At 37.0% G+C, this 18,180-nt stretch overlaps 1 protein-coding gene across 1 annotated transcript; it reads left to right on the top strand.

Annotated features, from left to right (window-relative positions):
* Positions 1–556: 556 nt before the first annotated feature.
* On the top strand, positions 557–16,349 carry LOC137250610 (paramyosin-like). Its single transcript, XM_067783722.1, has 3 exons — positions 557–771; positions 830–988; positions 14,302–16,349. Exons 1-3 carry the CDS (start codon positions 704–706, stop codon positions 16,109–16,111), a joined length of 2,037 nt encoding a protein of 678 aa, XP_067639823.1. The 5' UTR covers positions 557–703; the 3' UTR covers positions 16,112–16,349.
* The last annotated feature ends 1,831 nt before the right edge of the window (positions 16,350–18,180 follow it).

The raw sequence follows: 18,180 nt of genomic DNA, 5'->3' as shown, positions 1-18,180 counted from the left end.
CGCTGATCGTTAGGTTGGCATTGCTGACAATCAGATGATAGTCATATGATAGTCAGTATTCTTGTAGGGTAGATACAGCAACAGGGTGTACCGAAAAGCGGAGACACAACGCTCTGATAGCCATAGGGTATAACATATAGCTGAATCAGTTGCGATGAATTGTGGACACACATAGAATACATAGAATTAGTGTAGAGGGTGAAACAAAGACACATACATATTTCAGTTACATCTGAGTATAATGCGTATAGAAATTTAGTAGGACGAAATTTATGCGCAACAATTTCAGAGGTGTATTTAAAGTTTGTCGCTTAGCAGTCCATATAAAGTTTAAGCGTACACGGATATACGCGTGTTAAAAAACACGCTAATGTATACATGCAGTATTATACTATCCACAGATACAAGATCAATAGCCTTTCACAGGTCTTAACAACGAAACTCTTGAATGCAAAATCAGCGCCCTATGTTTATAAAAATTTTAGTCGTACTGTACTAAGTGTTGTATTTTGCGGACTCGTAAATTTGCTGGCTGTCAAAGTGCGCGGAACTTTTTTTACCGTATGTCCGATTCAATAATATATTCGAAGTGCTTGTAAAATATAGAAAAGCTTTATTGATAAACATAATTTATATTATCTGTATTGATAAACTGTGTTAAAGCAATTGTATTACACGTTTTAATAGCATACATTTTATTAAAATGCAATATCCACGACGCACATCTGAGTTCCAAGAGGGAACCCGCTCTGAAACAAAGCGTAACTCTCGGTTAGTTAAAAATATATACATTTATAAATGCACTTGAATAAATAAATTAATAATTTAGGAGCACGCAAATGAGGCAAAGTCGCTTAACGCGCCCAACTTCGATGGATCGCCTAACATCCGCCATACCTACTCCAGCAAAACGTGGAGGACGCATAACACCGCAGAAGCCGACCCAGATGACAGATGCTCCTGGCACTAACAATAAATTGAACGCAAGGTATGTTGTTATTTGATGTATTTCGCTGCGCTGCCAGAGCAGCGCCACTCGTCAGTCCACCATTTCGCATGCCCGGTTTACACCTAGATTGATAGATGGCATTACTGGGAGCGTTTAAATGTATCTTGTTATTGTTTGTAATTGTTCAGTTTATGGCAGTGCACCGAAAAGCAGCACAAAAGGTGTGTCCATAAGCATTTCGAATTAAGTTTAAAATCGGAAGTCTAGAGCCAAACTTGTTTTGAATCCACTGTTTCCAAACCCATTTTTAAACGGAAGTTAAAATAGATCGAAGGAGAAGGTTTTTTATTTCCGTCGAAAGATATTTGCTAAAAACGGGAAAATTACCTTCCGAGGGTAAAAAAACGGAGGCCCGATCCATAGTTTTTTTTCACAACGCTTTCAATTGCCGGCCTTCTGCCGCGATTTTTAAAAAAATAACGCTGGGACGAACTCTGGTTTGGGGATTAAAAACTATTCGCGCAGAACACTTTTCTGCAATAGTGCGTGTGTGTGTGTTTGTACAACAAAATCTGCCAAAATTAAAGAAGTTTTTATTTTTATTTTATAAAATAAAAACTCTAAATACAACAAACATACGCAAATTCGCACCGATTATTCGCATTTATCTTTTGATTGACATAAATACAATTTTTAATCTTCGGTTTCAAATTCTAAAATTGGAAGTAGAAACGTGCCTTCTGATACCCTCTTTGATACTTTTTGGTACAAATAGGGTGCACCGTTTTGTAACAAAAGGAGATAATGACGTCAGATTTTAATAGCGGTTTCTTTTCTGAAAATAATGTCGCCCTCCTGGTTCTTCTCAGCTCTCTCATAAGTTAATATATATTTCTTGCAGCGCATATATGTTTGTGCGGTAGAACATGTTTTATGCCATCTTACAACGACGGATGTTTCTTTTTTCTTTGGGAAGCTTTTCGAAAGGCTTACCAAACCACGGCCGAGTGGCGAATCCTGTTTCGCAAAAAAACTCAGGCCAGCGCACAACCTCATTGATATGCCTACATATCTGATTAAAACATCCTCTGTCTAATATAAATAAAAACAAGTAAGGAAGCCTAAGTTCGGATGTAACCGAACATTACATACTCAGTTGGGAGCTATGGAGACAAAATAAGGAAAATCACCATGTAGGAAAATGAACCTAGGGTAACCCTGGAATGTGGTTGTATGATATGTGTATCAAATGGAAGGTATTAAAGAGAGAGTAGGCCATAGTTCTATGGATGGACGCCATTTAGGGATATCGTCATTAAGGTGGGCCAGGGGTGACTCTAGAATGTGTTTGTACGATATGCGTATCAAATGAAAGGTGGTAATGAGTATTTTAAATGGGAGTGATCCTTAGTTCTATAGGTGGACGCCTTTTTGAGATATCGCCATAAAGGTAGGACAGGGGTTACTCTAGAATGTGCTTGTACGATATAGGTATCAAATGAAAGGTGTTAATGAGCATTTTAAAAGGGAATAGGTCTTAGTTCTATAGGTGAACGCCTTTTCGAGATATCACCATAAAGGTGGAACAGGGGTGACTCTAGAATGTGTTTGTACGATATGGGAATCAAATGAAAGGTGTTACTGAGCATTTTAAGAGGGAGTGGGCATTAGGTCTATAGGTGGACGACTTTTCGAGATATCGCCATTAGGGTGGGCCAGGGGTGACTATAGAATGTGTTTGTACGATATGGGAATCAAATGAAAGGTGTTACTGAGCAGTTTAAGAGGGAGTGGGCATTAGGTCTATAGGTGGACGCCTTTTCGAGATATCGCCATTAGGGTGGGCCAGGGGTGACTCTAGAATGTTTGTACGATATGGGTATCAAACGAAAGGTGTTACTGACATTTTAAGAGGGAGTGGGCATTAGGTCTATAGGTGGACGCCTTTTCGAGATATCGCCATTAGGGTGGGCCAGGGGTGACTATAGAATGTGTTTGTACGATATGGGTATCAAATAAAAGCTGGTAATGAGTATTTTAAAAGGGAGTAATCCTTAGTTCTATAGGTGGATGCCTTTTCGAGATATCGCCATAAAGGTGGACCAAAGGTGACTCTAGAATGTTTGTACGATATGGGTATCAAACGAAAGGTGTTACTGAGCATTTTAAGAGGGAGTGGGCATTAGGTCTATAGGTGGACGCCTTTTCGAGATATCGCCTTTAGGGTGGGCCAGGGGTGACTCTAGAATGTGTTTGTACGATACGGATATCAAATGAAAGGTGGTAATGAGTATTTTAAAAGGGAGTATTCCTTAGTTCTATAGGTGGACGCCTTTTCGAAATATCGCCATAAAGGTGGGCCAGGAGTGAATCTGTTGTTGTTGTTGTAGCGATTAGGTTACTCCCCGAAGGCTTTGGGGAGTGTTATCGATGTGATGGTCCTTTGTCGGATACAGATCCGATACGCTCCGGTAACACAGCACCATTAAGGTGCTGGCGCGACCATCTCGGGAACGATTTATATGGCCACATTAAACCTTCAGGCCATCCCTCCCTCCCCACCCCCAAGTTCCATGAGGAGCTTGGGGTCGCCAGAGCCTCGTCTGTTAGTGAAACGGGATTCGCCGCTCGAAGGTGAGGTTGACAATTGGGTTGGAGAAGCTATATATTGCGCTACACAACCCCTTGAATACCTAGGGGTGACTCTAGAATGTGTTTGTACGATATGAGTATCAAACTAAAGGTATTAATGAGGGTTTTAAAAGCGAGTGGCCCTTAGATGTATATGTGAAGGCGTTTTCGCGATATCGACCAAAATGTGGACCAGGGTGATCCAGAAAATCATCTGTCGGGTACTGCTAATTTATTTATATATGCAATACCACGAACAGTATTTCTGCCAAGATTCAAAGGGATGTTGATTTCGCCCTGTAGAACTTTTTCATTTTCTTCTACTTAATATGGTAGGTGTCACACCCAATTTACAAAGTTTTTTTCTAAAGTTACATTTTGCATCAATAAACCAATCAAATTACCATGTTTCATCCCTTTTTTCGTATTTGGTATAGAATTATGGCATTTTTTTCATTTTTCGTAATTTTCGATATCGAAAAAGTGGGCGTGGTTATAGTCGGAATTCGGCCATTTATAATACCAAGATAAAGTGAGTTCAAATAAGTACGTGGACTAAGTTTAGTAAATATATATCGGTTTTTGCTCAAGTTATCGTGTTATCGGCCGAGCGGAAGGACAGACGGTGGACTGTGTATAAAAACTGGGCGTGGCTTCAACCGATTTCGCCCATTTTCATAGAATACAGTTACCGTCATAGGATCTATGCCCCTACCAAATTTAAGAAGGATTGGTAAATTTTTGTTCGACTTATGGCATTAAAAGTATTCTAGACAAACTAAATGAAAATGGGTGGAGCCACGCCCATTTTGAAATTTTCTTTTATTGTTGTATTTTGTTGCATCATATAATTACTGGAGTTGAATGTTGACTTAATTTACTTATATACAGTAAAGATATTAAATTTTTTGTTAAAATTTGACTTAAAAAATTTTTTTTTAAAAAGTGGGCGTATTCTTCATCCGATTTTGCTAATTTTTATTTAGCACATATATAGTAATAGTGGTGACGTTCCTGCCAAATTTCATCATGATATCTTTAACGACTGCCAAATTACAGCTTGCAAAACTTTTAAATTACCTTCTTTTAAAAGTGGGCGGTGCCACGCCCATTGTCCAAAATCTTACTAATTTTCTATTCTGCGTCAAAAGGTCAACTCATCTACCACGTTTCATCGCTTTATCCGTCTTTGGCAATGAATTATGCATTTTTTCGATTTTTCGATATCCAAAAAGTGGGCGTGGTTATAGTCCGCCCAGGATATGCCCAGGAATCTACATACCAAATGTCATCAAGATACTTAAAAATTTACTCAAGTTATCGTGTTAACGGACAGACGGACGGACGGACGGACATGGCTCAATCAAGTTTTTATTCGATACTGATGATTTTGATATATGGAAGTCTATATCTATCTCGATTCCTTTATACCTGTACAACCAACCGTTATCCAATCAAAGTTAATATACTCTGTGAGCTCTGCTCAACTGAGTATAAAAATAAACACAAGGCGCTATAACATCCGAAGAGATTTTATGCTGATTGATGATATCATTTACTTAATTGGCGCTGAGTGACTTAGACGCGGGAGATGAGAACTCCTATTGGTCGGAGCTTCTTCCTACATTCTTATAATTTGCCAAACGTTGTTGATATCCACATAAAGTTTAAAAAGCTCATCATTCTTCGGTGCTACTTCGCCTATGTGTAGAGGTCAGTAAATCGTCCGAAGTTTTTTTTTCTGCAATATTCTCAGTGATTTCTAATCTGATTTGGCAGCAGGATGGATACGATAAGTGAATTATAGAGATTGATTTTCCTCTGCCAGAGATAGCAGTAATGCAAATATAATGGTAAATTAATATTTGTTAAGCAAAAAAAAAAAAACACAAAAAAAACAGTAAACAATGACGTTGAAAGGTCGACGTTATCATATCAAATACTTCCCGAGCTGGCTATTAGCTGTAAAGGATTATCAACATCGTTAAAACTCCCCTTAATCGTTTAAAAAAACATGCGCGCAGCCAAAATCGGTATCAAGGGGTTAGTAAGTGCAATTCATATTACAAATATGCATGTATTATACACATATTTAGCAGGCGAAACTCTGGCGACCCAAAGTTCTTCATGGATCTAATGGGTGGGGTTGGGGATGGAGGCGTTATGGCCTAGAGAGTTCAATGTGGTCATATTAAATCGTTCCCGAGATGGTCGGGCTAGTACCTTAATGGTGATTGTTGTCGGAACGTATCGGATCTATATCCGGCAAAGGACCATCAATATCGATAACACTTTCCAAGACCTTCGGGGAGTGTCCTTATCGCTACAACATCATGAACTGATTCGCGACGCCTGTCTGATGAAGTGAAATCCGAAACATGTTCTAGGAGCCATCGCCGTCTGCAAATTTTTGTAATTTGTCTCTAACATCAATAACAACAAGTAAGGAAGGTTAAGTTCGGGTGTAACAGAACATTACATACTCAGTTGAGGGGTATGGTGACAGCATAGGGGAAAATAACCATGTAGGAAAATGAACCGAGGGAAACCCTGGAATGTGCTTGTATGACATGTGTATCAAATGAAAGGCATTAAAGAGTATTTTATGAGGGAGTGGGCCATAGTTCTATAGGTGGGCGCCATTTAGGGATATAGCCATAAAGGTGGATCAGGGTTGACTCTAGAATGCGTTTGTACGATATGGGTATCAAATTAAAGGTATTAATGAGGGTTTTAAAAGGGAGTTTGGTTGTTGTATAGGTGGTGGCCTTTTCGAGATATCGCCATAAAGGTGGACCAGGGGTGACTATAATGCATTTGTACGATATGGGTATCAAATGAAAGGTGTTAATGAGTATTTTAAAAGGGAGTAATCCTTAGTTCCATAGGTGGACGCCGTTTCGAGATATCGCCATAAAGGTGGACCAGGGGTGACCCTAGAATTTGTTTGTACAATATGGGTATCAAAAGAAAGGTGTTAATGAGCATTTTAAAAGGGAGTAATCCTTAGTTCCATAGGTGGACGCCGTTTCGAGATATCGCCATAAAGGTGGACCAGGGGTGACCCTAGAATTTGTTTGCACAATATGGGCATAAAACGAAAGGTGTTAATGAGTATTTTAAAAGGGAGTGGGCCTTAGTTCTATAAGTGGACGCGGTTTCGAAATATCGCCATAAAGGTGGACCAGTGACTCTAGAATGTGTTTGTACGATATGGGTATCAAATGAAAGGTGTTAATGAACTTTTTCATTTTCTTCTACTTAATATGGTAGGTGTCACAACCATTTTATTAAGTTTTTTCTAAAGTTATATTTCGCGTCAATAAAACAATCCAATTACCTTACCATGTTTCATCCCTTTTTTCGTATTTGGTATAGAATTATGGCATTTTTTCATTTTTCGTAATTTTCGATATCGAAAAAGTGGGCGTGGTCATAGTCGGATTTCGTTCATTTTTCATACCAAGATAAAGTGAGTTCAAGTAAGCACGTGAACTAAGTTCATTAAAGATATGTCGATTTTTGCTCAAGTTATCGGGTTAACGGCCATGCGGAAGGACAGACGGACGACTGTGTATAAAAACTGGGCGTGGCATCAACCGATTTCGCCCATTTTCACAGAAAACAGTTAACGTCATAAAATATATGCCCCTACCAAATTTCAAAAGGATTGGTTCATTTTTGTTCGACTTATGGCGTTAAAAGTATCCTAGACAAATTAAATGAAAAAGGGCGGAGCCACGCCCATTTTGAAATTTTCTTTTATTTTTGTATTTTGTTGCACTATATCATTACTGGAGTTGAATGTTGACATAATTTACTTATATACTGTAAAGATATTAAATTTTTTGTTAAAATTTTACTTAAAAAAAATTTTTTTTTTAAAAGTGGGCGTGGTCCTTCTCCGATTTTGCTAATTTTTATTAAGCGTACATATAGTAATAGGAGTAACGTTCCTGCCAAATTTCATAATGATATCTTCAACGACTACCAAATTACAGCTTGCAAAAGTTTTAAATTACCTTCTTTTAAAAGTGGGCGGTGCCACGCCCATTGTCCAAAATTTTAGTAATTTTCTATTCTGCGTCATAAGTTCAACTCATCTACCAAGTTTCGTCGCTGTATCGGTCTTTTGTAATGAATTATCGAACTTTTTCGGTTTTTCGAAATTTTCGATATCGAAAAAGTGGGCGTGGTTATAGTCCGATATCGTTCATTTTAAATAGCGATCTGAGATGAGTGCTCAGGAACCTACATACCAAATTTCATCAAGATACCTCAAAATTTACTCAAGTTATCGTGTTAACGGACGGACGGACGGACGGACGGACGGACATGGCTCAATCAAATTTTTTTTCGATCCTGATTATTTTGATATATGGAAGTCTATATCTATCTCGATTCCTTTATATATGTACAACCAACCGTTATCCAATCAAACTTAATATACTCTGTGAGCTCTGCTCAACTGAGTATAAAAACATAAATCTTGTAAAGTAATATGAAGCTGGGTCCCTAATCAAATACATATAAGCATTTATTTGTTGATATAATGGCTAACAGCGGAAGCGTTGCTTATAATGCAGTGCTATAAAGAACAAAGTCACTGATCAAGTTCTGTTGAACGAGCTTAAAAATATTCCACACAATTTGTACTTAAAAAATAAATAGTAGGCACGAGTTCTCAGCAGACTTTGTTCTGCCGGAAAATTGATTTTCCTTTAATTAAAAGGTGATAATACATTTCAAACGAGTCGCATCATAAATAATATTTGTTAAAAACCGTCGGTCCTGGGCCACTTTCCGGAAAGAAAAGATTCTCAAACAAAATAACCTAATCGAGGAGGTACCTATGTCCCGAACTTACAGCAAATCGCACCAAAAGTTCGATCTTTTCAATAGACATAAAAAATATTTGTTTGAATAGGTCGGAAGAAAGGATTTCGTAAATTTACCAAATCCCAAGCAAATCGCCCCATTAATAGGATTTAGTACCTTCGACAGGCCAGGCTCTGGTCACCATTATCAAATAATAACTTGGTCATAGCGGTACCCCTGTAACGAATTTCCCCCAAATCGCACCATAAATTACATTTTTTGAAAGAGGTCGGCCCCTAGTCCACTTTCCAAAAGAAAAATTTCTCAAATAATAATATCGTAAACAAATACCACTGTTCAAGCAAATCACTCCATACATAATTTATTTTTAAGAATAGGTCAGCCGCTGGTCCACTTCCCGGAAATATAAGAAAGAAAACGTACCAAAGCATCTAATCTAAATTTATTCTAAAGCATTCCCAAATCCCCTCAAAGCTTTAGTATCTACAATCCACTTAGATATGTCGAGGTTCGTGGCTCCGCTATTATGCACAACTCGTTTTGTAGCGAGTTATTTAACCGCTTCAATAATTGCCGCTAGATGGATCTAACTCTCTTTGCGCGCCCAGCCTAGAGTTACACACAAGCATACATACAAGTGAAGCTAATATATGCGTGTTAAAAACGCAATATTTAATGGCAATCCTGCAAAAAATCGTGCGATTAATCCCTAAGGAGAGCGGTCTGCGGATGATCTCTTTTGTCCACATTGGGGTATAATTGATCCCCTCTAGTCCCTTTTGGGTATATTTGGCATCAGTCAGTTTGAAATTTATGTAGCCAATTGAAAAAAAAAATAAATAAAAACAAACAGGAACGAAATGAATAAAATAAAATGATTGAACGTGGTTGAATAGAATTATTTAAGAAAAATGTAGAGCTAAAATACTAGGACCATATCTTCCACTATCGTAATATTTGTTTTTTTTTATTACTGTACAACACCAATACAAAAAAAAAAATTTAGAATATTGTATTCAATTTTAAAAATATGTAAAATCCGTAAGAATTACCGTACGAGTAGAAAGAAGACTTGTCCGACAGACCCATAGGCGAGCAAAGAGAATCTGTCCGACAGTACCCGCAGGGGTACAAAGAGAACGCGTCGAACACCACCCTGGATCTGTACCCGGCAAAGGACCATCACATCAATAACACTCCCCAAAGCCTTCGGGGAGCAAACTTATCGCTACAACAACAACAACAACAACAGTAGCCGTAAGGGTATAACGGGGAGTAGAAAAAGGATCTGTCCGACAATACCCGTAGGGGTACAAAGAGGGCGTGTCGAACAGTACCCAAAGGGGTACGAAGAGGAGTGTCGAACAGTACAAAAAGGATCTGTCCGACAGTACCCGTAGGGGTATAAAGAGGACCAGTCCGACACTACCCGTTCAGGCGTAAACAGGTACAATTGGTCTCTCCATAGGACATGCTCAAACAAAAGGGATCACTCCAACCCATATAAAGGGAACAGAACTGTCTATAGTCGCATATTCATTTGCGACTCATCCTGGATTAATCCTAGACTAATCGCATTTTTGCGGCGGCCACCGTGGTGTGATGGTAGCGTGCTCCGCCTATCACGCCGTATGCCCTGGGTTCAACTCCCGGGCAAAGCAACATCAAAATTTTAGAAATAAGGTTTTTCAATTAGAAGAAAAATTTTCTAAGCGGGGTCGCCCCTCGGCAGTGTTTGGCAAGCGCTCCGGGTGTATTTCTGCCATGAAAAGCTCTCAGTGAAAACTCATCTGCCTTGCAGATGCCGTTCGGAGTCGGCATAAAACATGTAGGTCCCGTCCGGCCAATTTGTAGGGAAAATCAAGAGGAGCACGACGCAAATTGGAAGAGAAGCTCGGCCTTAGATCTCTTCGGAGGTTATCGCGCCTTACATTTATTTTTTTTTTTTAATCGCATTTTTGCAGTGAAATTACAAAGCGTGCAGCGGGGCATTCATTTGGCTGGTTGGGCATTTTTTGAAAATTTTGATAAAAAAATATTTAAGTATCATACCCCAAGATGATTAAAAACGTTCAAATTTAAAAGCATTTTCTGTTCGAAAATTAATGTATAGTCGGGAGAAAAATGTACCTTAAATGTGATTATTCTTGAATAATCATTTATGATTCCTATTTCGAAACGCTTTTTATTCATATTTGATATCATTGTAAAATTGAGCTTTAATAGTTTTAGAGTAATATTTGACTGCTTTTCACAGTCATTTTTTGGTCATATTCGTTAACATATTTCAATCGTTTTGGTTGATATTTTTGAATGCGATTATGATCGTGAATATCTTAAAATACGGTACGGGATGTTGAAAACATATCCAGGTATATATGTCAAGAGAGTTTCACTTACCTGGGGTTCAAATAGCTCAAAACCTTTGTATTGTCCAATGTATTTTCTGGGAAGCCGAAGGTAAAGAAATGGTTGGGGAAATCTTCGGTCACGAGCAGCATTTGCATTATATTGTCTTAAATAATATTTTAATAATAAAATTTTTATATACATATTTTTTCTGAACGTCATGATTGACAAAATGTGTGTATGTGAAAAAAATAAGATTTTCAATCAAATGTAAAATTTTAACAAGTATAAAATTCATTATTCAGTCAACAGGTATAGTCAGATAATATTCAGAAAGCTGAATTAAAAATGATTCAGCCCAATTCTGCATTTCGACTTGGATTGGAATTTTTTCGATTTGGCAATTTTGGTATTCTGTGTTCCAATCTCTTTCGATCCAACTTCGAATCGTTCGATTTTGCGTATTCTGCATTTCGATCGTAGTTCCGTTTTTCTAAGTTGCAAATTAGTTGGCGGAAAAATATTTTCTTTTTATTTTTTTTTATTGATTTATAACAGAATTTTAACAAAAATGTAAGTAAAACTTGTTAAGAAACGTAGAAGGCTTTATGATGATTGCTTTTTATATGTTTCCAGGTCAAAAACAACACATCGATGTCGAAGTCCTTGGAGGTATTTGCCCAGCAAAAGTATCTAACACATACTTGAAAGCATCCTTGTTAAGTCGAAAGTTTTTTTTGAACCTAAATAAGAAATAAGTCATTAAACTTTACCACTTTTGAGTTAAGTTTCTTACAATTCGTCACTCATCTCAAATGGATTACACAAATCTCGCAATATTTGCCTTTCCATTCTCGCCTGGCAATTTTCGTATGCGTTGCTTTCCAACTCCATAAATAATGCCGCGGCTATTGATTCCATTATAATAGACAGCTATAATTTGTGTCTGTTCGTTGGGTCCAGTTATATGCCAAAGCAAGCGAAAACGTAAACAATCCTTGCGGAAAGAATAAATAAACATTTATAAAGTATTTTAGACCAGTGCAATGAAATTAGCATCCTTAAAATTCAGAAAATGTTAACTATTTTCGTGCAGGAATCCGTTTTAACAAAACTTGGTTGCCACGGCAGGGAATTGGCCAAAAGAACGAAAAAAACACACTTACAATTATGAAAACACTTCACTCAAAAAAATATAACACTGCGGCAATATATTCTATTGCTTTTTTTTGTACAAAATGGCGTGGATAATAAAATATAAACGTTTTTCAATGTTTTTTACAAATTTTCTTCAATTTATTTTGTTCCAATGTTCACACATTCCGTACCAACAGCTGATTTCGAAAAATCATTTGCTCTTCCTCTTCTCTTTACGATTCCGTCGTAATGCAGAATACCAAACTTCGATTAAAGCGGAGCGTAGAACGGGAACGTAATCGAAATGCAGAATAGGGGTGATTATAAATTTTTGATCACCTAAGGTACACATTTGATTCAAATATGATTCCAAAATGTGATTGAAAAACTATATTAAGTTTTGGATCATCAAAGGTAAGCATATTTGATTATTCTTTTTGTTTGTTTTTATGAAATACTAGCAGACCCGGTATATCTGCATACACTTTAATAAGCTTTTTTCGTCTAACTCTGCCCTCGCCCCTCTACACTTTTTCCTAACCTTTGTATTCACTCCTCACTCCGTATTTTTCGCTTCATCTATCTCCATCGTCGTCTCATTCTATCTCTTTCTCAGTCTCGCTTCTCTCTTTTCTCTTCTCAAGTTTTTCTCATTCTTCTTCATATCTTATTGCCAGTTCCAGAGGGTGGTATGTATTTTGTTCCAGTCTCAGTCCCAGTCCTAATCCCAGTCCCAGTCCTAATCCCAGTCCCAGTCCGTCTCTGGTCTACTTCCCGGAAAAAAGCATCGTAAATACTAATATAGGCAAATTTATATACCAAACTAGCTTTACCTGGCGTACGTTGTAACGCCCGAGATCGAATGAATTTTGCGTTATTTTTTCTGTTTTGTTTGTGGATAATTTAGTATATTCTTCTGTAAATTGAATCGAATTTTGTACATATTTGGTGAGATTTGCGTTTAAAACAATCATAACTCAAGAATGGCTAAACCGATTTGGGATTTCAAAATCAACTAACCATCATCTCTCCTTCCTGTATCTTTCCTAAAAATTTCATGGCAATCTTTCAATCCGTTGTCGATTCATGGAGTTACAATCAAAATGTACACTTCTTTTTATATATATAGATTTCAGGGAAATCGAATAGGACGTATGTAAATAGGTATGTGGGTATTATTAATTCATGTCTTTATTTCGGCATTCTAGGGGTATCCGGGTCCATGTTTTGGCCTATATCTCGAGACCCTAGTCACCAATAGGTATGAAAACTACCCTGTAGTAAAGCACTCATCAACAGTTTTCATTTGATATCCATATTGTATAAACATTGTCTCGGGGTATCCTATATCTCGAGACCCTAGTCACCAATAGGTATGAAAACTACCCTGTAGTAAATCACTCATCAACAGTTTTCATTTGATATCCATATTGTATAAACATTGTCTCGGGGTATCCTATATCTCGAGACTCTAGTCACCAATATGTTTCCTGATCCACTTCCCGGAATAAAAATTATCCGACATTTTATTCTAGATATAACGCTACCTACATACCAAATTTCAGACAAATCGAGCCATATATACGATAGTTTAGAATAAATCGGCCCCTGGTCCACTGACCGGAAAAAAACTTTTCACAAACACTCTCCGGGTTCCTACTAAGTTATCCTGAAAATTCGAATAAAATCAGCTTGGTAGTTTCGGAGTCCATAAGCCTCATACAAACATACATCCTATTATATATATATATATATAGATTAAAATTTAATCATCAAAGGAATTCAAAAATGATTCCAAAAAATGACCCAAAAATGCTTTTCAGTTTTTGATCATCAAAAGTACTCATATTTGATTATTCCTTTTGTTCAATTGTATGATAACTCATTATTTAGTCAGAAAGAGTAATCAAATTGTATTTATATGTAGGGAAATTCAAAATTTAATCATCTAAATGCTGAATGGGCAATATGAGCCTGTCTCGCTAATCAAATGCATACTTGTTTTAAGCTTACTAGATAAACCCATAGATTAGTTGCATAGGGAAAGCCCCCATTTTTGCTTTAAAAAATAACAAAGTGAATAATTTGTACTCCATGACGTAGTTGACTTAAAGAAATGAAAGTCTAGATCAAAAAAATATATATACAATATAAAGGAATACATGATCCGTAGTAAGAAGAATTTGGGGATCACGAGTACATCGAAGATTTCTGCTTGGAAAAATATATCGTCATCTAAAATAAAAAATTATGATTTCACTAAGTTATGTTTGAAGTGAGAATGCTCTATTTAAAGCGTACAGTGAAAGATTAGACCTGTGATATAGTGTAAGTGTAGTGTAAGACAGTATTTGCTAATCACATAATACATATTTAAACTTATCTTGACGTTGCAGAACAAGTCGTCCAGTGCGGCCCAATTCATTGGAGCGCCAAACATTAGCTGTGCCTAGTTCGGCATTACGTGGTAACCGCACCACACCACAAAAAACTCCCATAAGTACTACTAAAACAAGTCGTGTACTATTTTCCACCGAAAAACAACGCAATATACACAACGACAAAAAGTGGGTACAAGAGAAGGCTCAACAAATTGTAGATCATTTGCGTGAAACTGCCACTCCTGGTGCTGTGCACGGCTTGCCATATGACTTCTTTACACGCAGCGGTTGTTTACGACAAATGTCAACTAAACAATTTGTTGGAATTGTAAATCATTTTTTGCATTACATTTGGGGTACACGATTCACTGTAGGCACCAATTATGTAGATGATATCATAGATATATTACAAAAACTGCAATATCCATATCAAGTAAATAAATCATGGCTGAAGACACCAAATACATCACACTCATTCGGTTATGTAATACAATTGTTTGATTTCCTAATGGATTTTGTGCCGCCACAAAATGAAGAACAAGCAGCCGCTAAAATGAAATTTGAATTCGAAGATCCCAACGAACTTAGTTCGAGCTCTTTGATGCAAGGCGCACCTGATACAGAGTTCATTGCAGTGTTATTGGAAAATTGTGAAGAAGGTTTCAAGCTTTGGGATAAACAATTGGATGATGATTTTGCCAAACTGAAACAAGAAACATGCGATGTATTGATATTTAAACGTTGTGGTTTAGATGGTATCGCAGCTTTGGATAAAGAATTGCAACAACTAAGGGAAGAGCTAAGTGCAGCACAGGAAAAACGGCCCCATATAAACAAAGAGGATGAAGAATTGTGTCAACGTTTAAACAATGAATACAAAGAGTTGCAGGAACAAATTGAGCAGGTGCGTCAAACGCTAGAAATTACAAATAAACAATTAAGCGAACTGCAAGCTGAACGTCAACTTTGTAAACACGAATTTATGCAACTTGTTGAAAAGATAGAGCAAATGCAAAACATCATTTCAAATCAGGAAATGAGCGCAGAACAGCGTGATTCATGCATTGCAGAGTTGGAGCAACGTAAGCACGCCTTTCAAATTATGGAACGTACCCTACGTGAGCTCGAGGGTCGGCAACATCATCAACAAGTTTTACTATCACGTCATAAAAAACAACTAAACGACCAAATTGCTATATATAATGATTATATGTATAAAATTGCTACTAGTTGCACAAAAATGCAATTTGATACAGCCGATCTCCTATTACCACTCAATCCACAAGAAATAGAAGTAAAAGAACGTATAAAAAGGTTAGAAGAAATATATGCGCGTGCGCAAATACAATTACAAGAAATGCAGCAACAACTAGAGCAGTTAGAAAATCAAGTACAAGAATTAAATCACTATATAAAGTCAACATTAAAAGTGAAAAATAGTGAACTCGAAATGGCACTCAAGTTGAGCGAACGTAAAATAAGCGAATTTGAAAAACTAAAACAACAACAAATCGCTGCCTTAGATACGCAAATGCTTGAAGTTGAAGGACGTTTGCAACAATTAGAATTTGATTTAAAAAGCGCTCGAGATGAAAAGCGTGAAAGGCGAAAGCAAGCATTAGACTTAGAAAAACAAAACGACGAGCTTATGAATTGTGCCGAACAGGAATATAATGCTGCAGCAGATGAACGCGAAGCTTTACAAAATATTTTTGAGAAAGAACTCGAACGTTCAAATGAAATATTAGTAGAATTTAGTAAATTAGTTGAGGAGCGTGAAGTGGAGTTAAAAGCGCTTCAGGAGGAGTTAACCAATAACGTTTAAACATAATTATTTGTTGTTTTGGTGAATTTTAATGGAAATGTTATTCATAATATTCATCTTTTTTATATGATTTATTAATATTAAATACTTAAACTTTTTTTATTGCAAGATACATAAAAATGAGATTTTACATACATAATTATAATATAATTTAACTGTTATACTTAAATATAGATTTATGTTTCTTTTTTTACTAAGATTTAAAAATGTAATATTAATAAATGTAAATGCTTTTAAATTTCTTTGTATGTACTATTTTATGAATATTCAATTATTATATTTTTCTAAGAAAACTGAAAAGAAAGAAAGAAACATTTACTGGTATATTGCGATGGTACCATTTCGAAAACCGCCACAATCATCAGGCAATTTCTAAATGTTATCAAAGGTTTCACCGAGATTCGAACCGCGAATCACACAGTGAAACTGCACTTGCCTTAACCACTAGGCTATCCTGCTTGTATTGGTTTCCTTGCTTAATTCAGTTTATCTCATTTCTACACTAACAACACAATTGATACATTCTGTCTATTAATTTGCGAGATGTGTAGATTTTGTTTTTGTAAAGTTTCTTTTCAGTTTCTCTTAGAATAATATAATAATTGAATATTTTATTATTATAGCCGGTGTTAAGCTCATGAATTCTTAATAATAAGTATGGGTTTTTGCTTTACTTGTTTTGGGTCAGGGATTTTCCGTTCGCGTTTGATATCCGTGAGATCTTCTGTTTTTGTATAGAAAGCGTTTTTACAAAATCTGGAACTGCGTGATAAAACATGTCTCCAACATAAAGGTTGTACAACGTGTTCGTGAACTTCGAAAGTGGTCAAAATGAAAGGACAACGTCTGTAATCTCCAGGTTACAATGCGAAAACGGAAAAGGATTTGAAATATCCTAGGATGCCAAGATCACCGTACTTAGAATCATAGAAAGCTGATGACAGTGGTAGCTATCGGAAGGATATATCTAAACCTGACGCCTAATTTGGACCAAGTACAACTGGAACCAAGTATTTTCCCCACAAGAACTGAACGAAGCAATATAAATCTGCCAGAAGATGCAACTAAGCTCGGATCAAGACTATCTGCAAAGCAAATACTTTCTCCCGCACTTGGTTGCTTGTTATCGCAACAGAGAATGCAACTTTGTATCTTATTTTGCTGAAGATTGTGATCTAGTGTTTTGTGATGATGTTCCTCGCTTAGTTAGGCTTATCGAGAATGTTCAACTGCGGGTTAGAAAATACCCGCGAATATACCTGCGGTAGGTATGCCTGTCGTAAGAGGCGACCAAAATACCAAATAGATTCAAGGGGTTGTGCAACGCAACCCTTTCAAGGTGTTGCCAGCGCAAAATATAGCTTCTTCAACCCAATTGTCAACCTCACCTATCCGTGACGAATACTGTTTCATTAACCGCCGAGGCTCTGTCGACCACAAACTCCTAATGGAGGGCGGGATGGCCTAGAAAGTCGCATGTGGTCATACCAAATCGTTCCCGAGATGGTCGGGCAAGGTACCGGATCTGCATCCGGCAATCAATCAATCAACATATCCAAGGCCTTCGGGGAGTGTCCTTATCGCTACAACAACAACAACAACAGAATGTTCAACATCGTATATGACATGAACGAATGAAGATTGTTTATATTATCATCTAGACGGAGGTAACAGCAGTCCTTTTGCATAACGACAATGAGAATTTGAAGAATGTCAGACAAAATAAAGTACGAAGAACACAGCTTGATGGTATGTGAAAGTTATAAGTATGCTGGTGGCTACGGGCGGAGAAAGAGAAGGATTGAATTCATCTCTGCACCACGGTTTGCTACCCCATTTGCATATAAAACTGGAGATGTTGAAACAATCGGTGAAGGTGCTGAATAAAGAGAATGAGACTTTAAATATCTAAAAGCTTTAAATGGAAAATTTAGAGAAATTACGTTAGAAGCCTAAAAATATTGTAAGGAAGTAGTGGGCTATTTGTTAGGAAACCACAAAATTCGTTAAAATCGGATGTTCCTTCAGCATTCATCACTATTAACTGCCCTTTAACCGCCTAAGCGATT

This window comes from Eurosta solidaginis, chromosome 4 (genome assembly GCF_040869045.1).
Source record: "Eurosta solidaginis isolate ZX-2024a chromosome 4, ASM4086904v1, whole genome shotgun sequence".
In the NCBI taxonomy this organism is placed as follows: domain Eukaryota; kingdom Metazoa; phylum Arthropoda; class Insecta; order Diptera; family Tephritidae; genus Eurosta; species Eurosta solidaginis.
Note: the sequence above shows the minus strand (reverse complement) of the source record. Positions and strands in the feature narration are given on the sequence as shown.

Bases quoted from the DNA above. Each gene is read 5' to 3' on its own strand.
- LOC137250610 (XM_067783722.1), top strand. From the start codon at position 704: ATGCAATATCCACGACGCACATCTGAGTTCCAAGAGGGAACCCGCTCT. The intron at 772-829 runs GTTAGTTAAAAA...TTAATAATTTAG, and splicing joins GAAACAAAGCGTAACTCTCG to GAGCACGCAAATGAGGCAAA. The intron at 989-14,301 runs GTATGTTGTTAT...TTGACGTTGCAG, and splicing joins AACAATAAATTGAACGCAAG to AACAAGTCGTCCAGTGCGGC.